We start from the raw sequence: 24,328 nt of genomic DNA, 5'->3' as shown, positions 1-24,328 counted from the left end.
GTGTGGTCAGAGGTGTAGTGTCAGAGGACGCCCATCCCTGCCTCCCCCCATGGAAGCAGTCTCCCTGCGCCCCGGAAGGTCTGCTCGCCGTGCGCCCCGATGTGGTGAAGGGCCGCAGCTCCTAGCCAGCCGGCCGGGGGAGGCTGGCTCTGTGAGGGGATGAGGAAAGGGAGCGGAGGCCCTCCCACGTTTGCAGGGCGGAGAGCGTCCAGGAAAATCCACGTGCAGGGCAAATGGTTAGTTCAAGTGGACGCTTGCTACCTAAGAACAGAAAAGACCACTCCCGGCCCCCTTCGTGACCCGCGCCCTGCCGCTGCCTCCTCCCCCAGCGCCCCTGCTTGCCCTGCAGCCCCCTGGCCCTGGAGTGAGAGGGGCTGGGACACGGGCTGGGGCAGGAGGCCTCGGCGGGGGGGAAAGGGCGCGGCCTCGGACACACGTCCTGACTTTAGTAAGATACCGTCCTCAAAGCATTGCGCTCATTTAAACAAATGGCATAGTTAAAACTATTGACTAAGCCCTAAACATTCCTTCTGAGAAATCGAGCCATAGCTTTTCTAATCTGCCTGTTCAATATGGGAACAGATTTTAAAGTGAATAACATAATCGATCCTCTGCCCCAAAGAATGGTCCGTCATACCAACCATGATAAAGAGTACACCTGTTTATTCAAAGGAAAAAAAGAAATGTACACTTTTGTTCTTCGTTTGTTTCAAGAAATTTGATCAAGTTGCAAGGAAATGTCCGGGCGCGGCTATGTACATCCTTGGGCGGGGCGACAGGCAGTGACTGTGCCTGGCGGCGCGGGCTCCTCCCGGTGTTGTCTGGCCCTGGGCACTGCTAATCAGAGCCGTTGCTCCTCAGGCTCCGGCCCCGTGAAAATGTCCTCAGCTCCGTTCTAAGGGGTGCCACCCCTTCCCCAGGAGCCCACCGGCCCTGTGCCCAGGAGCCAGGGGTGTCCTCCCCCGAGGACCACAGGCCTGGGGGTGGGGTTCTAGGCCCCCTAAGCTCGGAGCTGCGGCAGCAGAGGGGGGCTGGCGGCCGGCATCACTGCTGCCCTGATTTCTTCTCCTTTTGGAAGCTGAAGCTTGTACGTCTGTTCAGTTTTCTTTGTTTTTGAGCAAAATAGTCAGCCCGGGCAGTGCTTGCTCGTGATTCCAGGATGTAGTTAACCTAGAAAGCAAGAGGACAGCCAGGTCACTTGCCAGCAGCCACTCTGCTTGCCAGGGCAACAAAAAGGAACCCGGGCTGGGGACGAGCTGCTGCTCTAGGTCGGGAAAACGGAGGCTGGGAGAGGACAGGGGCTGGGCCGCGCCTGCCAGTCACGGGGGCGGCTTTGCAGATCGCAGAGCCTGCGCTCTTGCTCACAGGCGCTGCCTTCCTGAGCCCCGCTTTCCTCGTCTGAAAGATGAGAACGGTGCAGGAATGAAAACCAAACCAAAACAAGGCTCTCTATTCAGCACCCCCCACCAGCAGGTACAGAGCTTCCAACTACAGTGGCTTCATTGAGGGCTCACAAGCTTCTCACCGGCCAGGCCTCATGGATAAAAAGGAAGCGAGGCTCGGGGTTGGGGGGAGTGAGGAGCTGACCGGGACCGCGCAGAGGCCAGGGGCAAGGCTGGGAGAGGGGCCGGGAAAGCCCTCGTGCAGAGCGCTCAGCGGGGCTGCCTTCCCGGTCACAGCTCTGACAAGGAGCTCGGCCTTCCGCACACTGCTGCTCTTGGGGTCTTTCACATCCCCACACGTGGATCATCACATGCTGGGTGGCTGACCTATGCTTCGTTCAAGGGACAGAGGGAAAGTAAGACTTGGTTCATGCCCTGAGAAGCTCACAGCCTAGTGAGTGTCCAACAGCCTGACAAGTGTGACAACAGACACAGCAGCAGCACAAAGGAATGGGGTCACTACTGGGGAAGTGTGGGGCAGGGAGGGCTTGCAGAGGGAATGAAAGGGCTGGCTTTTGAGAGATGAGTAGGAGCTGGCAGGTGAGAGCTGGCTGCAGACTGCAGCAAGGGCGTGTCCATGGAGCTGCGGAAGCTGAGTGACTCCTCAAGGAGAGGGGCGGGGCAGGGCCAGGGGAGGGCCATGGCACCAGGAGCAGACCTGCGCCCAGTGTCGGGATGAGCCCCTGGCTCGGCGGGGGCGGGGGGCGGGGCGGGGGGGCGCTGGAGAGCTTTCCAAGGAGAAGCTCATTTAACCTTCAGAAAAGCCTTAGCAGAGAGAGGTCATCATCCCCATTGCCTAGATGAGAAAACTGAGGCACAGAATGGTAAAGGCGCTTACTAAAGCTCACAAAGCTAGTGCCCAGGCCAGGATCTGGACTGGGGCTCAGGTCCCTGACTGACAGACCTTCCTGTTCTCCAGGCCGCGCCCCCAGAGGGACTCTCCTGCCACCTCCTCCTCCTCCTCAGACAGCACGCTTCCTGCTCCTCTCGCTGGGGCTGTTTTGTTTTGTGAGCAAACACAATTTCTCTTCACTCTCAAATATATACAGTTATGACTAGAAACCTGAACACTTCTGGCTAGAGAAACCAGCCACCACCTCTGCTGACTCTCCTCGGAGGGCTGCGTGTCCCGCTCCAGAGTGGGGGGGTCCCCTGCTGACTCGGAGAAAGAGCCCGCGGGTGCTCGGGGGTGGCAGCGCGGGATGGCACACCTGACAGGGCGCCGAGGCTCCAACACTGCGCCCCTCCAAACTTTCTGCTCTGATAGCCGCCAGCAGGCACGAAAGGCTGGGGTGTGCGCACAGAAGGCCTGACACGCTTGGCCCACTGCCTCGCCGCGCTACCAGCTGAGAGCAATAAATCACGGGGGCCGCAGGGCCGGGCTGACGGCTCGGGACACTACAGACAATGTATGGAAATAAGAGGTTTTATCATTCTTAATGAGAGCAATCTTTGGATTATATTGTTTGCACCCTCAGCCAACCTAGTGTTTTCCGTGTATTTTTGGCACATACAACTTGACAAAAGCATTTAAGAATGATCCTTAACAAGCCTACTATTTCCTAAATTTATTATCTTCAGTGCTTTGTGATAATCACATAGATAATTTTAATGGAAGATTAATGTAATAATCAAAAGATAAAAACGCCCTTTGGTCTGCCATTAGCTGGTTAATATGCTGTGGCTTAAAACTTGCACAATTTTATGCACTATAGAGTGTTTCACTTCCAATGCATTTTACAGCTTGAGGCATAAAAATATAGGGAGTTTTCATGGCCAATAAAGCCACAGTTTCCATCACTCGATCATGAGACGAACCCGATTTGAAGAGACCAACTATCCCTCTGAGATTCCTCTCCAAGCCTGCAGACTTAGGGACCACGCAGGGCTTGGCGCTCTTACGCAGATCACACCGCAGGGCGCGAAGGTGGCTCAGGAACTCCTCGGGGCTGCGTTCCAGTCTGCGCTCCACCCTCACGCACTCTGTGGCCCTGGGCCTCTATTTCCTCATCTATAAAATGGGGATGATAACACCTACACTGCAGAACAGTTGTGAAGACTGAATGAGATAATGTATCTAAAATGTCTTGCATCCAGGCGGCACTCAATAAATGGGAGACATTAAGGTCTCTACACAGACAAAAACATGATGAGATAAAAGAACTTGATGGAGAGTTGCCTGTTCAGCATAGTTCCTTTGACATCAGCCTCTGGCCCGTATTTCCTCCTTCAGTTTCAGTTGAAAGCGCTCATTTTATGGAAAAATGCCTGAATTCTAGAACCACCACCTGCATTATGTGAGTCTAAGATTGACCCCTGAAGAGCCTCTGATGGAAACATTTCTGCCCAATTACTGGACACAGGGGCAGGGGCCTCAGTCACTTAATATTAGTGCGAAGCTCACAAAGACACCGTGGGAATGGCAGATAAGGCTAAGTATTTAAATTGCTATAAAAACCAGAGACGGGAGAAGTGAAATTTAATCTTCCATCAGGATCCTGGTCGTTAGCTCTCTAACTAAATCAGGCCTGGGCGCGCTGTGACTCTCCTGGAGTCTCGCGCATGATGCAATATTTCTACAAACATTTTGATATGAAAACAGACATTTTAGGGGCGGCGATGGGCCTCAGGGATTTTGCAGGAAAGCATCTGCTTCGGGGGAGCATTTGGTCCCGTAAAATGATTTCTCTGCACTTGCTTTTCCACACTTTCATACTAAAGTCATAAACCTGTGTTTCTGTCATCAATCTGCTGTTGTGAAAATTATTTTGATGTCAAACACAGGATTATAATTTTACTAGAATCCTTCTCAAGTCCTGAATATTTTAATGCTGGCTATAAAAAGAAGCCCAGCCCCTGACGGGGTGATGGAATATTTCTTTACCTGCTCCCTGAATACTCTGCACAAGTTCCCTGTGCTATCTGGCGATGATTTGGCAAGTAACTCTTAGCTTGCTGGTTTTAAGCACTCCAGGCAGGCACTCTGTCCCTGCGGCCCGGGGGCCGAAGGTGGTGGGGCGGATGGGCGGGGCGGCTGTGGCCCAGGAGGTCCGTGAACCTGCTCCCTGCCTCCCACTGACCATGCTCCTCTGTCTCGGCTCCAGACTGTCCTCCCAGAGGCACTCTCTTTTCAATCCTCATCAACTACTTCAAAAAATCTTCTGCAGCCATAAGGACTTTGCCTTAAAACAGCTCTATAAAACAAATCCATGTTGTTGAAATCCCCCACTGAACTCCTTAAGTCTATACACCTCTGTGGGGCAAGGAGCACAACCTGGGCTCAAGTTCTGGTTCTGCCACTCATGGTCCTAGTTAAGCTGACTTCCTTGTTTCTGAGCCCCAGCTTTCACCTGGGAAATGGGAACCATTTTACATCGCCGCACCACGGAGCCGTGCAGACACAACAACACGGCACGTAAAGGGCTTACCCAGCCCGGGTGCCACACTGGCTGTCCCTTGGTGCACCTCTGCCACTACCTACTCTCGTTACTTGGTGACTTCCATGTTTAAGAGGAGAAGGGACAATCAGCTAAGTAGGTTGATTGCCTGTCATTTGATTTGTGTTCTAACAGACCTGTGGCGGTGGGCGGTGGCCTAGCTGCCATGCCCCCCCACTTCACAGGCAGACACACTGAGGCCCTGAGAGGGGAGGTGACCAGCCAGCATCACACAACTCAGAGCCCCCTCTGGCTCTAAGACCTGCTCTGCCAAAGCAGTTCTGTTTTTTTAAAAATTTTATTTGATCATCTACGTAAGAGTCAGTTTAACTAAGACCGGGTTCTCAGTTTGGAAGTTTGAAAACCACTATTCCAGGGCTACTCAGAGTGTGCTATGCAGATCGGCCTGTGCAGCACCTGGGCGCATCCCCGAGATGCGTGCCTCGGGCCCTGCCCCAGCCCTCCTGCCGGGGGCGGGGGGGAGGGCGCGGGGGCGGGAAGCGCTTCCCATCCGACCCTGCTTGGCAAGGTTCTGGCCCCTCCCCCAGCCACACCGTGCTGGGCCCCAGGCCTCTTTGCCCCTCCATAGGCTGCTTATGGTTTTAGTGGTTAACGTCTGTGTCCTCTGACAGAGGAAAAGCTCTAGGGGCAGGGACTGGGTGTGTCACCACAGTATCTCGAGTGCCGGCCTGGCTCACCAAGGTGCTCCGTAAGCATTGTTGAGATATGGTAACATCAACTCTAGTGTCAAGCTGGGTGTGTTTAGAACAGGTTGCTAAAATTATCTTGGGTACACTAAGGTGTCTTCAAACAACAATAATCATTTCCTCAGAGTCTGTTCCAGGGGCCTCAAGGGGCTCCTGACAATGGATGGAAGGAAAGAAATGGCACCTAACAGGACAATAAATACACAAAGAATCAGGATTACTGGGGGGCTGGGAGGAAGCCAAAGGGGGCTCAGCCTGCTTTGGCTGAGGTGGGTCAGGACGGCTGACCGGCGGCGTGGCCCTGGGCACAGCACTCACCGGCTGGGTTCCTCCTCTGCAAAGTCGGCCCAAGAGCCTCCTCAGTGTCGGGGGAGGTCCAGTCCCACAGATGCCAGCCCCACACACCTGGTGCTGGGCCGAGGAGGACACTCACCTTGAGCATGATTTCATTGACGGTAGCAGCGTCGGATTCAAAGTAGAGGTGTTTATAGTCGTGATTGCTTAGATATGTGAGTTTAAATATGGCGTGACCTGGAGAGAGAAGAAAGGTGGGGCTGAGGCAGCCAGCAGGGAGGTCCACTGCTTCTCCCAGCGCCCGGTTCCCGCGAGAGCATGTGGGGCTGCGTGGCACCTCCTCTCCGCAGGAGCAGCCCGACCTCAGCGGGCCAGAGCCTCTGAACTCTCGAAGATCCAAATTGTCCCACCCCCTTCCTATTGCCTTCAGAGTAACGGCACTTTGGTGACTGCTTCCCGGTCTGGCCTCCTCCCACCCTCCGCCCTCACATGCTGCAGGCCAGCCCACGGCAGTGCACACCCCACCTGCCCGGGCCTGCGGTCTCCTCTCTCACTGACCTGTCCCGAAAAACCCCTGCTGATCCCGGGAGACTTGGCTCAACTGGCATCTCCCTGAAAGCATCTTCATAGCTACACTTCTGGGCACCCTTTACGTGTCACCTCCCACAAGGTGCCTCATGACACCTGCAGCTGTGTCTGCACTCCCTGTGCCTGTCCTTCGGCCCAGACTTGCCAATCAGGTCCCTCCTCTAAACTGAAAGGAGATGCCGGCCTGCTCAGTCCACTGTGAAGCTGTCCCTGTGCTATTAGCATACACTGTCCCTGGGTTCTGGGAGACCCCTGTGGCCCCTCTTTCTTAAGGAGAAAATCCTTTTTCCCCTTAGGCTATTTCAGAACATTTACATAGAGGTCTCAGAACCAACCAGACCTCAGTGCTTATAAGATTAAAATTCAGCATATCCTTTCTATTAGGTCTTCTCATCCGTTGTCCTTTTAATTGAGGCAGCGGCTGGTCATAGTTATTAATTAATAATATATCACCCATATTACTGTAAGTTCACCTCTTTCCCGGAGAAATCTTCTTGGGGACTTTATTTACAGTAGGTAATTCTTCAGATCTCCAAAAATAAACTGATATATGTTGTACATCTGTGGCCAGAAAAGTTGAGTTGCTAGGATTTTATCCTGGAAACATCATTATGATATACTAATTGTGACTATAAATTCTATATTGAAAAAATTAGCTAATAATTTCTGAAAAAACCTCACTTTCAGCCACTTGACAAATTTAGCCTGATTCTAAATTGTGGCACTAAATTGTCAGAATTCTTAGCCGGAAGGGAATCCTTGTGTTAATACATCAATTACTCGTTTTGATAGAAAGTGGACCTCCCATAAATAGATGCATCTGTGTGTGTGTGCATGTGTGCAGTCCTCTCTCTTCACAGGACCCCTCTTGGACCAGGAGTCTTGGTGACACCGCTGTGAGGCAGAACTGTGCGGGCCAGCTCTGTCGGCCCCGCTGTGAGCAGGCAGAACCATCCATGAAGGTCACGGGCTGTGAAGGACAAACAGAGACACCGCCTCTAGGAGGCCTTACTGCTGACACCTGGCCATGACAGACACAGACTCCAGGGCCTGGGGCTAAAAAGGACCAGAAGGTCTTAGGGAGGCCTGTGGACCTGGAGCTTCGGGGTTCACTGACCACTCTGATAAGTGATCTCATGAATTGTCTATACCACCTGCTCCCACTTGTCACTGACAGAACAAAACCTCAAGATGCTCGAGCATGTTTTGCCTGAACAATTGAGACACCATTAAAGACCTCTCCTGTGCTCTTTGGTCAGAGCTAAATCTCTGTGTGGTGTATGTGATGTGCAGTTTGCATGGGCCTGGGAACCTCTGGAAGGAGCCTCGACACTGTCTCCATGGAGCAGATCGACGGTGGGCTCACAGAGGGGAGGCCCGTGGTCTGCACAACAGTCACATGAAAAACCAAAGAGAAAGCATCCTAAGCCGCGACTCCTGAAAGGCTTACGCAGCCCAGGTGACCGCAAACATTCCACCGTCTGTGTTCTGCTGTGCCAGGGGGCTGCGTGTATCCCCTCCTGTCCCCAGTGCTCATTCCTAGGAGCAGTGAAGGGGACAGGAATGATGAGGAATCCCAGCCCTTGCCACCTCTCTGAAGCCCCTGACTTGCCTGCCCTTTCCAGGGGAAGCATTCATACCACTGAGGGAACCGCAGACGTTACCCGGAGTACCTGTATTTGAATTTCAACGAAGCGCGTTTCTGTGGCTGTTGCCGAGCCACAGATGTTAACACCTGGGTTAAGGTGTGGCGGCACAGCCAGTGCAGGCAGTCCCTTCTTGCTCTTTGGGGGGCATTTCAAGGGAAAGCTCTACTGCCAAGGGTGCCCAGCCTTTCGGCGTCTCTGGGCCACACTGGAGGAATTGTTGTCCTGGGCCACACATCAAATACACAAACACTAACAAAAACTTACGAGCAAAAAAAAGGTTTTAAGTGAATTTACGATTTTGTGTTGGGCTGCATGTGGCCTGCAGGTCGGACACACTGCGTCCAGTGCCTGGGCGGCAATGTTATACCACACACGGGTCAGCGCGCTCCAGGCATCCGTTTTCCTTGGTGGCCAGGGCAGTTTTAGTCACTTCAGGCCCCGCCAGGGGCATAAGCTAGTGTGAGATCTGCTACGGAGACCCTGGGGTGGGCGGTCAGCTGGGTTAGGGTGGGGGTGGAAAAGGACGCCAACAGGGCCGGGATGGACTGTGGAGAAGTGGACCAAGGCAGGAGGCAGAAGACAGGGCACGCCAGATTCCCCAGCGGAAGGAGCCACGGTGGGTTGGTTGTAAGCTAGGCAGTGAGGTAAACAGTCAAACTGTGCTTTTGGGTGTTTACCCTGGCTCCCCAGGGCCTTGAGACAGGGACGCCAGTGTCACAGTCACCCAGGTAGGAGTGTATTTGATTTTGAACTGAACAGGAGCAGAAAGGATGCTGAGAAAGGCACTGACTTGAGAACTATAGAGAAGGAAAACTGGCAAGACTTGGGGGTTCTTTTATAATAGAGTATCAGTTAATAAGCAGAATTCACACTTGCATAGCTTCACCCAATGCACAACCTATATATTAAAGTGTAACAGGTTCACTGACCTCTCGCTGGAAATGAATCTGTCAATAAACATAAGTAACTTATGCTATGTGGTGAATTCCCACCACAGGTGATCAGGAAGAAGGAACCACTGGCACCTCCATGGCCACTGAACAGGGCAAGAGCACAGGGCAAGGGAAGCCCACCATGAAACCCCGCATCAGCCTAGGCACCTCACGGCGCACCTCAGGCGAGGGAGCAGGGCTCAAACGACCCCTCAGCTGCAGCCCACAGGCCATCGGCCCTGAGGGTCAGAGGGAATCAGAGGCGGGCAGGTCACCCTTGAAAATTCAGAGATCATCAGCAGTTTTCACAGGGATGGGTGAGCCACAGGGGCAAACTATAAATATGTCATTTGAGAAAAAATTAAATACCACTATGAATTAAAAAAAAATGCTAAATCTGACACTCCAATCAGTTCCAATTATTTTGCTTGGACTGTTAAATTTGCTCAGAAGCTGAGGCATGAGAAAGGCCTGGGGTGCCTGAGAGGAAAGCAGGGACTCCGCAGTCGGTCCGGATGAGGTCCCAGCCTGGCCGGGTTCGAGTGTGGCGCTGGCCTGGTGGTCACAGGGCAGGCAGCGCCTCTCGGGGGTCTCACACAGCACTGGGACAGGTCAGGGGCTCAATGGGCGGACGTGACCATTCTTACAGCTGTGAGGGAACCGATATTGGAAGATAAAATCATTATTTTGAAGATTTTGTTTTTACCTGGGCCTGCTTTGAACAGACTCGTTCTACAGTGCTGTTGGAATAACCGCAACACAACCGGGTATCTAATGTGGCATCAGCGCACTGGTCACACGCTCAAGGCAGACACCGTGCTGGCACTATGTACCTGCTTCTGAGTACTGAGACTGGCATCCGGACATATAAAAATGTATCTTACACTTATGTTTCCCCCCCAAAGTGAAATACAGAAGATGGAATGTAACAGAAGAAACTAATTAGTAGCATAAATGTCAGGAGTGAGACATTTGAGCTTTTGTACTATGATTTATCCTCTTAAACTAGAGGCTGTGCTGAAAAAACAGGTTCCCCTGGTCAATTCAGGGGAGTGGCCATTCTGAAGCTGCGAACATTACAAGATGGGTAAGCAAAGACGGCAGCTCACACCCTCCTGCGAAACGAAGTGCTCGGGGGTTCACACTGCAAATGGGACAGACTCCTCATTCGGAGGAGGATCCCTGTGAACATAACCTGCCGGCACTGACTGGCTTGGTGCTGACTGGTCAGGGCTGGGGCTTCCCAGTGGAGCCTGCAGCCTGCCTTTGTCTAAAGCCCTATTGCTGTAATGCTGGGAAGTTTTAAAAACATTTATTAATTCATTAAAGATAATAAATCTATTATAAGTTAACATGAAAAAATAGTTTTTAATGGAAAAACCTTCTATTCCCCCAAGGTTTAATTAGAAGCGTGGCATTATTTTATATGTTTGAAATCTCTTTAATATTTGTCTTAACAGAAAACAGCTGCGTTATTCTACCTGCTTCTGCATTTGACCTGTTGTGTTACGCTGTTTTGGCTGAAGCATATGAAGACATGCCAGTGTCAAGGAGATCAGTTTGGAAAAGGGAGGTAGGCTTTAAACTCTTCTTTGCAAATATTCCTCTTTGATACCATACAAAACTCGATAAATGGTAGTTTCCTAAAGATTACTTGTAATATGGAATCTAAAACCACATTAATAAACTTGGACTCCGTTACAGTAAAATCCATTGGTCTGTCTTGCACTTTTAATGCACCTTTTGCGCTTGCATGGTTTTGTAACATCATGTAGTAGCCTGGAAAATATTGGTTCACTGAGTTACGCAGGTCTTCAAATGTTGGCACATTTCATTATATGATATGAAAAAAAAAATCATATTCATTAATATCACTACTGATCTCATCAGAAAAGTAAAGCAATGAGAAGCCAACCTCATAGTGCTGGATACAAGTTTCCCAAAATTCTGTCACCTGATCACTGGGATCAAATCTTTTTCTTGAAGTGACAGGCTTGCTTCCTTCATTTTCAAGAAAATATCTGCTACATACTCAAATTTGAATAACCACGGCTTGCCAGTTGTTCTCTCAAGTAGAAGTGGTATTCCATGAAATAAATGGCTAGGTTAGCTTGCAACTCCAACAATTATACAAGTGCTTTTCCATGGACAGGTTTTCTACTCCTACATGCAGCACAAGTGCTTACGGCACCTTGTGATTTCTTGTTGCCACAAAACAGTTGCATACTGCCACGTTGCTGTGCTTACCGAGTTCTTGGGCTGCTCTTTAATAGTTTTTGCTTTGTTTTGTTTCATTTTTGGTCAGCTCTTGTCAGTTTTCACTTCCCACTGTCTTTATTAAGTTCTATTATTCTTCCTCCCCTCTTCTAATTTTCTGCATTTAATATCCTTTAAGAAGAGAAACCAGATAATTGAGTGTGGCTGAAAATGTGTTAAAAGCCTTTATAGACTCTGAGTCAGGGATAGGGATGCTCTTCCATCAAAAAAAGCAGTTTAAGTCCCTTGGCTTCATGTCAGTTGCAGAGGGAAGAACTAAGCTCTGCTATCATTTATATGTAACTTTCGATAAGTTATGTAACTTCTTTGAGCCCCAAAATCTCATCTATAAAATGGGGATAATATCTGCCCCGTGGAGTTGTTGCTAGGATAAAAACAACAATCCTAGAATTCTATAACACATGTATATAAAACCTCATGGAGATGCTGTAAGAACTAAGCAGTGCACATAAAGCACTTGGGACACTGGCTGGCCTGTGATAGGGTCCCTTAGCTTTTTTCCTCCATTCTCTAAGACAAGTGCACTTTCCCTGTGTAAGGGACCAGACAGAAGTATTTTAGGTTTTGCAAGGCAAGAGGCAAAATTAAAAAATTTTATAGATACTTACATAGCTGGGGAGAAAAAAAATTCCACAATTTTAATTGGCAAAATTAAAAATGTAATAATCAAGTGCAATTTTGGGGGGGGGGGTGGTAATACAGGTCCACTAATAAGACAGAATTTTTTTTTTTTTTTGGTGGGGGGAGATAATATTTTGCTTAAATGAAATTCAAAATTGGTGTTCTCTATCATCAAATCAATTGTAAATGTTCACTTGTAAAAACCATTCTTAGCTCACAGGCCATACAAAAACAGGCAGTGGGCTCGACTGAGCCTATAGGCCAGAGTTTGTCAGTCCCCAGCACGAGGTCTCCCTCGCTTATTTCCTTTTTCTTGGTTCATTCCACATCGTTGCTTAACGGTAACATTTTGAGTGCTCTTAATTTCTTTGTGTAGATTGGCGTTTCAATGGCAACAAATTCTTTCATTTTTTGAATGTCTGAAAATGCCTTTATTTCATCTTCACTTCTGAAGTATGTCTTCACTGAACACAGAATTCGAGGCTGACAGGTTTTCTTTTAGCACTGTAGATATGTCACTCCATTGTCTTCTGGATTGCATTCTTTCTGACGAGAAGTCAGCAATCATTCTTACCTTGGTTTCTCTGGCCAGGTTCAAGATTTTTCTCTTTATCATTGGTTTTCAGCAATTTGATTACAATGCGCCTTGATGTCGTTTTCTCTATATTTATCCTGTTTACCCTTCACTGGGCTTCCAAGATTAGTGAATTGATATTTTTAATCAAATTTGGAAGTTTTCTCCACCAACCCTCAGAATCCAATTACATGTATGTGAGAACAGCTGATATTATTCCATAGTCTCTGTTCTTTCCATTCACTTTTTCTCTGTGTGCTTCACTTTGAATAGTTTCTATTGTCCTGTCTTAAAGTTCACTGATTGTATAGGCAGATTCTGAAATGGTTCCCAATGCTCTCACTTGCTGCTTTTCACACCCTTGAATAATCTTTTTGTTTGTGGGCTAGACTTAGGGACTTCTTTTTTTTTCCTAGGTAGGATGGTTGAACTTGAGCCCACAGGTAACAAGCTGGCCCCAGACTTCTCCAAGTCCTCATTTCTTTGCCTCCCATTCTTACATGTCCAAAGTCAGGGAACCACAGACATGCCTTTGTAGAAGGGTTAGAGACTTCTAGTGAATAAAATATAGCAAAATTGTTGGTATGTTACTTCTGAGACTAGGTTACAAATGATTGTGACTTCTTCCTTGCTAGTACTCTTGCTGTTGGCTACTTTGATGAAGTTAGCTCTTTGCCACCTTATGAGCTTCTCTACAGAAAGGCCCATGTGACAAAGAACTAAGGGTGTTCACAAGGAAATTAACTCTGCCAGAAGTCATTCAGGACCTTGGAATCAGATCCTGCCCTGGGTGACATGCTGGGTGCAGTCTTGTGAGAGACCCTAAGCTAGAGGATCCAGCTAAGCTGTGCTGGATTCCTGACTACAAAACTGTGAGATAATACATGTTGTTGTGTTAAGGCACCAAGTTTTGGGGCTATTTATTATGCCACAACAGATAACGCTCTGACCTTTTTAACTAATATTCCTAATCTGTTCCCATGAGTGAATTTTTGGACTCAGGTATTGTATTTCTCTGCTCTTGAATTTTCATTTGGTTCTTTTTTAATAGTTTCCATTTTTCTTCTGAGTTGTTTTCCTTTAAATCTTTGAACATATTTATAATAGCTATTTTAATGTACATTAGGTCATTGAATAACAATGAACAATAACAATAACAATTGAGTAACAACTTCTGCTTAAAGTTGCAGTTTTCAAGAACCTATTGACAACATTAATTGAAGACTTATTGTACTTATCTGCTAATTCTATCATCTCTGCCATTTCTGGCTCTGTTTCTATTGATTGATTTTTTTCTCCTGGTTATAGAACATATTTTCCTGCTTCTTTACAAGTGTAGTAATTTTTGATTGAATGCTGGACACTATAAACATTACATTGTGGGAGTGTCTGCATTTTGTTGTGTTCCTTTAAAGAGTACTGAGCTTTGTTCTGTCAGGCAGTTAATTTACTTCTGGATCAGTTATTAGGCAAAGATTAGAGCAGTCTTTAACACAAGACTAGTTTAGCCATGCTCCTAAGATGTGGCCTTTCTGGAGTCACTACTAAATGCTCTGGATGCACCTCTCTGGTGGGCCAGAACTCAATCTTACAGTGCCCCAGCAGGTGTTCTCTGACCGGCCTTGTGAGGTCCCACTCTGGGCATGCATAGTTTAGTTTACAGCAAAAGATTCAAGGGCCTCTTTCTGGAGCTCCTGCTCAGTGCAGCCCTCTCCTCTACAAACTTTATTTTGCAAATTTTAGTTGCTTCAGCCTCCTCCAGCTCTGATCTCTGCCTCCCAGCTCCCTGAGACTGCTATACTCTCCCTGGGAAACCCTGGAGGAAAGCTGAAGTGATAGTAGGTCTCGCCTCATTTGTTTCCCTTCTCTCAGGGCTCATAGTCTTGTACTGCCTGTTTTCCAGGGTTTGAAAACAGTTTCTTTTATTTTGTGCAGTTTTCCAGTCATTTATGATAGAAGGGCTAATCTGTTAGCAGTTACCCTGTCCTGGAAGTAGCCTATGGGAGTCTTGTAAGCAATATACATTTTGATTTTAATGAAAGAATGGCTTACTTTCTCCATGTCTATAAGAATAACTTAAAATCTAAGCACTCCATTTATTTATTATGAAAACACAATTTGGAACTTGGCAGGAGGCAAGGGAAACAGCTTTTTCCTATCATTTATCCAGCTGAGAAATCTTTCAGAGTTTTTCAGGAGAAAACAGTCCCTGCCCTGACCCTCTTCTCAATTAGGGTCTCTTCTGATGTTACAATCAAGAGAGAAAGAATTTGAGGAAATGGTAATGCATACCTAGAAAAATGCAAGTGCATCACATTTTTCATTATCTCTAGATAACTGTTTTGTTATTACGGGTCCATGGGTCCAGGTCAACAATGAAGGGACAACTTAATAGTGAAATGAATGCTTCTCCCAGGAGTAAAAAAGAGATGATACCCTCAAAATGTTTTCTACTCTAACAAATATCAATATTCTATTCAAGGCAAGTCAATTCTTCCTTGTATATTAGCAAGTCCTATGGAAAAATGAAGTTTATAGGAAATGAAAGAAAACCCACTGGCCGATTTTGATCACAAACACCTTCTTACATGTCACAGAGTCAGCAAACATGCCCCCAACATCCGCTACGAGCAACTGTAGAACCTGATAATGAATGCAAGAGGTGAGATGTTCTTGTTACCTGGATGGGGCTCAGAGAAGATCCCCCTGCTTTCTAAACTCAGAAAGCGCTGACCCTTCTGCAGCCTACACACACTACTGAGACGCCTCTATTCCAGGAACTGCAGAGACAAGCACACTGGTCCTGTCTATCACATGCTGAGGGTAAAGAGCAATAACAGGTTAAGAATAAGATGCTGGGTTTATCTTTTCACTATAACCATGAAAAGTTCTCCACTATTCCTCTACATTTCTTTGTTGAAGAGCCTCACTTGCTCTTGGTCAATTCCAAATTCCAGAAGCAACTTTTAAATGTTCAAAATGCCCAGGCAGAGTTAGAGAGTCCTTGGGTACTGACTGCAGCCCCTGGAGAGAAGCTGCTGAATTTTCGGAGGAAAAAGAAATAACCAGGTCAGTCAATGGGACACATGCTGGGCTGGCTCCCACAGGCTAAGTTTTCAGGGGCCTGGCCAATGCTATTTAGCCCTAGAGAAATGTTCCTTGAAACACAGGGATGGCCTATTTCACAGCAGATTGCAGCGGGAGGTTACTGGCAACCAAATTGAGTCAGAAAGCCTAAGCATGCAGCCTGGCATTGGTCGGTACAAGTCAGCCTCATGTTCACGGTGTTTCTCCACCTTCATCTTGTGGCACACTCCGCTCTTTCCCTCCCATACACTTGGAAAAATTGAGGTGGTCCCTTGGTTGCCTAAACCCATCTCCCTGCAGCTCCCTTGTTTTGGAAGAAGATGATAAATAAATCAAAATGCACTAAGCAGCACTTCCACAGGCACTCGCCTCCTTCACTGAATGTGCACCTCATCAATCACACTATTGTCTGCTTGAAAGGCGAGCCTTGTAAATGTCATATCCACTCAGGCCCAAGGAGAGGCGCATCCAAATGCAGCAAGGAGTTTTAATTGGATAGTGTAATTAAACTAAAAAACCCCAGCAGACTCTCTTTGACAGGATAGATGAAGACCCCTTTTAATAGGGCTAGGAAACATATCTGTTAAAAGGATGAGGCACTGCCTGCTCCTGATTGTGCTCCAGAGTACTCTTATGAAAAGGCAATTCAATAACTGGGGCATTTAATGTGTTAGCGTCCGTTGTGCTCTGTAATCGAGCAGTACTTACCGTATTTGATCTGGAACTTATGAAATAAGTCCTTGTCAGAGAATAAAAATACAACATAGCTTGCCTACCTAATGTCAGAAGTGTCTGGGCATCCTGGAAATTGACAGAGCCTGAGGGTGGGCTGCAGCCCCTTTGGGTTATGGGTCCATGTGAGTATAAATACAAGCACGCTACTTAATGGGGTCTACAGTACAACGACGTGACCATGGCCACCCACCCACCTACCGTGGGTATAGCTCTTTCATTCAGCAGTGGCTGACATCACCCTCATTTCCCTTTCACATATTTTCACGAGCATTTAAGGAATATGACAAAATTGCTGGGGACCTCCCCCTTCAGGAACTGGAATACCTGTCACATCAGTGTGTGCATGCGTATGTTTTCTCTGGTAGAACTACCCTTGTCAAATAGGGAGGAAAGAAATTGGGTGGTCAAAAAGTTCAATGCGTGGGCTGGGGTGTACTCAAGTCAATTTCAGTAACAAAACCTGAGTCCTTCTGCCACTCTTAGTTGGGAGGGGGGAGTGAAGGATGCACACATAGGCACACACACCAGGGGCCAGAGGCTCCACAGTCAAGGTAACAGAATAGGTGAGAACACAGGGCTGTCTTACACGCAGACCATGACAGTCTCTTTCAGATGGAATGCTGGTATCCCAAGGTCAAAGTTAGGGAACCTAGCATCTGGGTAGATCAAGGGAACTTCTGAGCTGGGGCTCAGGTGGGATATACAGGAAAGATTTCAGAGCTACAGTTTTCCCCATCTACAGTTTTCCAAAAATAGACACTTTGCTTTATTTACAAAAACCTTAAAGTTGGTTTGCCTGGGCTCTCAGCAGTCTGATTTTTCTTTTTTTAAGGATGGTGAAGGGTTTGTTTGATGACTGCTTTTACTCCTCCATAAAGCCTCCTTGGAGCTCTGTTTGCAAACCTTTGAACATTCTTGATACTGGTTTTTCACTGAGTTGATGAACCCATTAAGGACATATAAGTGAATGTTTATAATCTATAAAAACTGGAAACTGAATTAAAACATCAAATAGCTTTAGGTTTAAATGAAAACTACATAAAAGCATTTCAGCCATCAATTTGGCTATCACTTCTAGCCAGTATGAATTCTGCTGGAAAAGCTATTTTCGTGCAGATGTGGAATTCAATGGGAAAGACTGACTCGTGTACCAACATCAATCAAAATGTCGACTTCCCTGGCAGCTCTCAACAGTAAGGCAGGTTCAAAGGTCACAGGATAAAGAAAAAGCCAAGCTCTGGTTCAGCTCTAATATCTCCTCAGTAGAAGTCTTGCAAAAGTACCCCCTTCTGTATTAGCCTTGCTTTCATTAATCTTCTTGCCATCTTCTTTAACTAGTCATGCAGAACCGCTCGATAGCGAGACGTATAATGGGGAAGGCCCTGTGCCTATTACCACGTTAACATTCTCTTAAGCCCCAGTGCAACAATGGAATGGGAAGGCACAGGAAATCTGCAACTGCAGGGTGCAGTGCAGGCAATTCAATTACAGCCTGGGCTTACCTATGTACTTCTGACCTATAAAACACAAGAGGCCTTTGTGTCTAACTGGCTTGCCCATTAAGGTTCCTGAAGATCACAACAATGCTGATCTTTTCTATTTAAGCTAAATCAATGTGGACAAATCATTATTCAGGAGCTTTAATTTAATTAGTAAATTAAATACACTATTTTACAGATCTTGTCAAGTACTTATGAAAAGAAAGATTCATTTAAGCGGGAGGTCACCAATAAGCCCAGCTAATTTAACTCACAACCTTAACTGACTCTCACTGCAAATATTCGGCAGGTTCTATTCATGAGGAGGGCTTAACAGTCTCCTGCGGTTGTGGTTAACTCATAACCTGAGTTCCTACCCTGTATCCAAACAGTGTTTTGGACAAAAGCAAACAAACAAAGACAAACAAACAGAAAACCCAAACAAACACTCCCCTACCAACATAACCAGCATCAACAGAATCAGATTTCCTTTAAATTATACTATTGAAAGAGAATGTAATTAGGTTACCTCTATTATGTTGCTTCCTTAAGATTTTATATTATCTATACTTAATTGAGATACAGAGCTTTTTTCATCTATAAAGACGACAGCTACTTTATTAAGGTTTAAATCTGATTTCTTAATGATAGGCTGCTTCCTTTAAAGACTGTAAACCTGTACAACCTTCTTACGATAAAAACAGACCTTGCATGGCTGAGTCTGGTACTTTATTTAAATATGGCTGAGAGTCTCTGATGGGTGCTAGTTTTGCAGAAAGGTCCCTTGCTTTTGTTTCAGTCTTGGAATTCGAGACTAGCACTTAAAAAGGGTGCCCACTGCATTCAAAGCCTATGTCTAGACCTGTGTAATGATGGAGAATTATTTCTCTAAGACAATTTAACCATGTAGTTTCTGATATGGAAACATTTTCCTCTGCTATATGCCATACACATCTTTGTTCAGTTAAAATGAATTAAAATTAATTCATCTTTTAGAGATTTGTGACATCCTTCAAAATAGCAGAACATATTCTAAGGAATGGCAAAAGCAGACTGAGAAATCACTGATTTGAATAATAATGGCAGTATATGCCTTTAAAAAAATCTAGAAAGGCAGAATTCATTCTTAATTTCTCAGAGCTTTTGATACCCAGATTTTCTCCACTAACTCTTGTAAGAGTCCATATTTATATGTCCAATTTTTTAAAAGGCATGTATCTATTTAGTCATTAAGTTTCAGGTTCTTAAACACTCACAGGGACAGAGCAATAAATCTTCCCTCGGAGAACACAGCCTGAGAGGGAGAAGTTAGGTGAAGTAAAGAGCCACAGAACTGCTATTTATGGAGCATGGCTTCAGAGTCTGGGTCTTTCTGATTTCACAACATATGTAATTATGCGATTCACTGCAGGCGCTCTAATGCTCAGTCCCACTGCCAAGTCAGCTATTCACATACTTTTTGGATATGGCATCAATTAAACTTGAGTTGTGTTCCTTATGACGACCAAATTAATGGTTTGACAGCAGCTTTCTCAATAAACACTGCAAACTGGCCACATTCGAAGGTTTTAAAAACCATTTCTTTTTTGCTCAAAATTCTGACAAACATGTCTCAAGTAAGACCGGGAACAACTTCATTATCCTCCCAACACTTAATGCCTTTTGTAAAGAAGACTGTTTAATAAATGTTTGCCATGTTTTTGTAACTAAATTATTTCAGTTGGTCACAGGTTCCAGTCTTCAGCAAGACACTTGTGTTATGAGAGATAAAAACATGAAAAAGGAAATATATTGCAGAAATCAAAAACCTTATCTACTTCTAGACTCTCTCTCTTTGCCATAATTCATTCAAGAAGGCCCCAAGAATAATTTTTGATGTAAACGCAGCTACAAACATACATCACTATGCTGATAAAAATCACAGGCTAAACTTATGAAATATAGTGACTTTCATTTCTTTTAGTGCTGTTAAAATAACTTTTTTCTAAGGTTCAACAGACACAAAAGATAAAAAGGTTACCATTAATCCTTTAAAAAAAGAAGCCGCTCAGTAGATTAATTCCGTGGTCTGATGATGGTCTTGAAGATGAACTTTTTATAGATTAACTCACTGAATTAATTTGATGAAGATACTGGAAATCATAAAAAAAAAAACCCAAAAAACAAACACACCAGCATCAAGCTGATTCATTTAATATGTCTTTGTTTGGGCACTTTACAACATAAATTATGCTGAGTAACTGTGGGTTTCTAAATTCTGGCCTCATTAAGTTCAGCTTTGAGACAACACTGTGCTAGGGATTAAGGATACAGAAACCAGGTCCTGGGTCAATACGTTTAGCATGGAGATGGGGTGGGAGAGAGGGGCAAACCCCAAACAGATAAATACAGCACTGTGTGAGGTGCTGTGTTGTGTGCAAATTCCTGGGGGTAAAGTTACAGAGGGGAACCCTGACATTTGGGCTGGATCTTGAAAAATGGGTGGCTGGGCATGGGAAAATGGAGGTGTCCGTAAGTTAGAGGGTCAGGATGAAGGTGTACTCCAGGCAGAAGCACAGAATTTGAGGCATGTTGTGTAAAAGTAGTTCACAGTGACTACAGCCAAGTTCAGGATGAGACGTTATGGGCTATGAGCCTGGAGTGGTCAATGTCTGTAAAGGCTATGCTGAGGAGTCTGAGTTTCATTCTGTAAGCCTGTAACTCTTAAGAACTTCTTTAGTGATTTGGAATATAAGGAAGCAAAACCCAAAAAACAGAAAACAGAAAACAAACAAACAAACAACAAACGAAAAACAAAAACCAATCAGAACAGCACAAAGAAAAAATCCTATAAAATGAAGATAGTATAAGGAGCCTCTGGGACAACTTCAAGTGTATCAACATTTGTATTATGGGGATGCCAGAAGGAGAAGAGAGCAAGAAATTGAAAACCTTTTTGAAAAAAATGACAGAAAACTTCCCTAACCTGGTGAAGGAAATAGACATGAAAGTCCAGGAAGTGCAGAGAATCCCAAACAAGATGAACCCAAAGAGGCCCATACCAAGGCACATCATAATTAAAATGCAAAAAGTTAAAGACAAAGAGAGAATCTTAAAAGCAGCAAGAGAAAAGCAGTTGGTTACCTACAAATGAGCTCCCATAAGACTCGCAATTAATTTCTCAACAGAAATTCTGTGGGCTAGAAGGGACTGGCAAGAAATATTCAAAGTGATGAAAAAGAAGGACCTGCAACCAAGATTATTTTACCCAGCAAAGCTATCATTTCGAATCAAAGGACAGATAAAGAGCTTTACCAGATGCAGACAAGAAAAAGTGACAGGAGTTCATCACCACCAAACCAGTAATAAATGAAATGTTAAAGGGTCTTCTTTAAGAAAAAGAAGTAAAAAAGAAGCTAAAAAATATGAACAATAAAATGGCAATAAATACACATCTATCAACAATTAAATCTAAAAACCAAAATAAACAAACAAGCAGAACAGAAACAGACTCATAGATACAGAGAACATTTTGACGGCTGCCAGATGGGAGACAGGTTAGGGGTATGAGTGAAAAAGGTGAACAGATTAAGAAGTACAGCATAGGGAATATAGTCAATAATATTCTAATAACTATGTATGGTGTCAGAAGGGTACACAACTTATCAGGATGATCACACTTAGTAAGTTATATAGTGTCTAATCTCTAGGGTGTACACCTGAAACAAATATAATATTGTATGTCAACTATAAATGAAAAATAAAAGATGACTCAAAATGTTTATCAGTTGACTTTTTAAATGCAGAATCCCCAGTTAGAAAAATGTAGAGCTCCTTTGGTTGAAGGGGAAGGCTTAAACGCCCAACCCTGCCTCCCCGTCCCCCGCCCAACATGCACGTGTGCATCAATGCACGCCCCTGAGGTCCCCTGAGAACCTAGAGCTCTCAGAAGATGGTTGAAAAGCACAGTGGTAGGCAAAACCAGGGCGGAGACTTAGGCAAGTGTATTACCGTGGCAGTGTGCTGCTTTGTTCAGGAAAAGTGTCATAATTTCTAGGTCTCTGGACCCAGAGTGAGAGAGGGGGAAACCTTTGTAAGATCCACATGTACAGTTTCATACAGAATCACTCAGTAGTTCTGAAAATAAGACAAAAGATTATCCTGCTGGAATGTCAATACTGAAATGGTGAGGCCCACATCTGCTCTGAAGCTCCAAAGCTTGGAACCTGGCCTCACTCACAGAGATGTACTTACTTCTTGACTGAATGATCCCAAGAGGTAACTGGGAGGTAGTAACTGTGCATCCTTTCTTCATACCCCACTAGCTGTGTGTGTTATATCCTTCACCTTTCAGGGCCTGAATCAGTCTTCCTTGGCACAGTGAGTGTCTGGAGGTGAGTGTCCGGAGGCAAGTGTAAGGGAAACCTGAATACTCTTTCTAGTTCTTTCCCTAACTTTCCCACTCCAGCTTATCCCTTTATGCAACATGTATGCGATTGTCTTTCATTTCTCAGACACTTGTCGAATTTATAAAATGTTACTTTTCAATGCATCATGAGTTCCTGGGAAGAAAGATGCCAGAAAAATGACATCTTTATTGACCAACAAGCTGGAGCAAGAGGGATTAGGAAGATGTTTATGTAAAGGCAGAAGGAACCTGGCAGCCTTGGGACAAGGGGCCCAGAGCAACGGGCAATAGTCTCGCCAGCCCCTTCCAGCAGCCATCGCAGAGCCAAGGCCTCGCTGGGATGACAGGAATGGTGGGGAGGGGTGGACTTGGCCTCCCTCCTTGCCAGCGTGGCATGTGCCCAGTCTGTAGGCCTCCTGCAGGGCCTCTGTGCTCTTTAGGCCCTGGTGTAGTCAATATTATCTCAAAAACTTGAACCATATTATAAACACTTGCTGGCCTTTACATCTCTTATTCCTTAAAACACTTTTTCTCAAGTTAGTGGACACTGGAAAAAAGGGATTAACAAAAATTAGATGCTCAAGTTGTACTCCAAGTTACCAAATCAGAACCTACTGGGGCGGGCTGTGGGCAACTGCATTTTAAATAAGCTCCACAGGCAGTGCTGATATGAACTGGACTCAGAACCACTGTCTCACAGCCTTCTCTAGTCGACTAATGGATCCTTATATAGTTTGAACTTTTTTCTTCCATGGAGGAATTTCAGTGTGATCTGTGTCCTTTCTGCCCCTCGATGCAACTGAAGTCCTAAAAATGATTGATCTAACTGCTATACTCAATTACTTAACTGCAAAAATATACTATGCCAAAATATACAACCAGACTGTATCTACTTTCATAATTTAAGCAGAGGACTGCCAACCCGCAGCGATCTCTTCTGCAGGACCAGGCAGGAGTTTAATTACGAGCTGGTAGGTCGAGCAACTGCCAATAATCTGGAGGGTGTTGACACTTCCAGCATGATGGATATCTAAATCTAGTCTTCGGCTGACACAGGAAATCCGCCCCCCCCTCCAGCTTCCCTCGGTCTGGCACGGGAGGAAGGCAGGTCCAGGTCTAACTGGCCAAGTCCCCCAAAAGGGAAGAGGAAGGGAGCACAGAGTGAGGTGAGGACTCTGGTGACTGCAAATTCTCAGCAGCAATCTGCCCTCCTCCCCCTGCCCCCAGGGCAAGGCTGCTGGGGTCAGGAGCTGTGAGGTTCTCTGCTGCCATCAAGACTGAGCAGGATGGGGACCCATGTCAGGCTCTGGGCACCATAATACAATCCCCTTTGATTAAAAGAAATTTCTGGTAATGAATTAAACAGACCCAAGGAAAAAAGGACACGGTGGTAATATATTCTCCTGGCACCCAGCACACAGGAGGGGAGAGGGGGGAGAGAGAAAGACATAAATAAACGGGACTACTCACTGGGGCTTTTTTCTTCAGCAAGGTCACAGGCACAGAGCAGGTCAGAATCGATCGAGATGGGTTTCTGCTTAATCCAAAACTTAGTGCTGGCTTTCTGATTCGTAACAGGGTCTATCTCTACTTTGTCTCCAGAGATACCTGTAAGGCCAAGGGGAGGACAAAAAAAGAAGCCACAAGAAGTGGAAGGTGTAAGTGATTTCAGTGTAATCATTTGACCTGCTTTGTAAATCATAAATTGGATGAACATCGGCTCTTTCCTAGGGCTTTGGGGAATGCCATGGGCTTAACGCAGGCACAAGGAGACTCCAGACGGCACACAGAAGTTGCACACTCCAGTTTCTCAGGGGGCGGGGGGGTGGGGGGGGTCAGGTAAGGTAGTCAACAACCAAAAAGGTATTAAGAAATATGCCTTCTTAGACATAACAGAGATACAATATAGAGTTTGCTTACATTGTGTTAATCCTATATTACCTTTATAATTAAACTATAACATAAGGTTCATTTAAAAACCAATTATGGTCAGAGGGCTTTTTTTGCTGTTGTTGCTTTAGAATAAGATCTGCGTTGGACAGGTAAATCTACCAATGAGGAGTTTCTGATCTGGAAAAATCTTACAAACTAAAAATAGGAAAAATATGTCTTCCCTTCTC

The 24,328-nt window shown here is 45.7% G+C and overlaps 1 protein-coding gene and 1 non-coding gene across 9 annotated transcripts in view; both read right to left on the bottom strand.

Annotated features, from left to right (window-relative positions):
• Window positions 1-443: 443 nt before the first annotated feature.
• MAPKAP1 (MAPK associated protein 1) overlaps window positions 444-24,328 on the bottom strand; it is a 212,644-nt gene continuing 188,759 nt past the window's right edge. For 7 of the 8 annotated variants that reach the window (XM_054584373.1, XM_054584378.1, XM_054584374.1 and 4 more), the window contains 3 exons: window positions 23,679-23,816; window positions 6,020-6,117; window positions 445-1,170 (listed from right to left, as the gene is read on the bottom strand). In XM_054584373.1, the coding sequence (XP_054440348.1) occupies window positions 1,045-1,170; window positions 6,020-6,117; window positions 23,679-23,816 (362 nt within the window). In that variant the 3' untranslated portion in view covers window positions 445-1,044. Of the gene's footprint in view, window positions 1,171-6,019; window positions 6,118-23,678; window positions 23,817-24,328 lie in introns of all 8 variants that reach the window. The other variant, XM_054584380.1, reaches the window with a different exon arrangement.
• On the bottom strand, window positions 12,934-13,064 carry LOC129079734 (small nucleolar RNA SNORA38). Its single transcript, XR_008530096.1, has one exon. It is a non-coding gene; the product is annotated as a small nucleolar RNA SNORA38 (small nucleolar RNA).

The sequence above is a fragment of the Pteronotus mesoamericanus genome, unplaced genomic scaffold (genome assembly GCF_021234165.1).
Source record: "Pteronotus mesoamericanus isolate MK-2021 breed Mesoamerican mustached bat unplaced genomic scaffold, CSHL_Meso_final contig_78, whole genome shotgun sequence".
NCBI lineage: Eukaryota > Metazoa > Chordata > Mammalia > Chiroptera > Mormoopidae > Pteronotus > Pteronotus mesoamericanus.
This window is presented reverse-complemented; position numbering and strand designations above follow the sequence as displayed.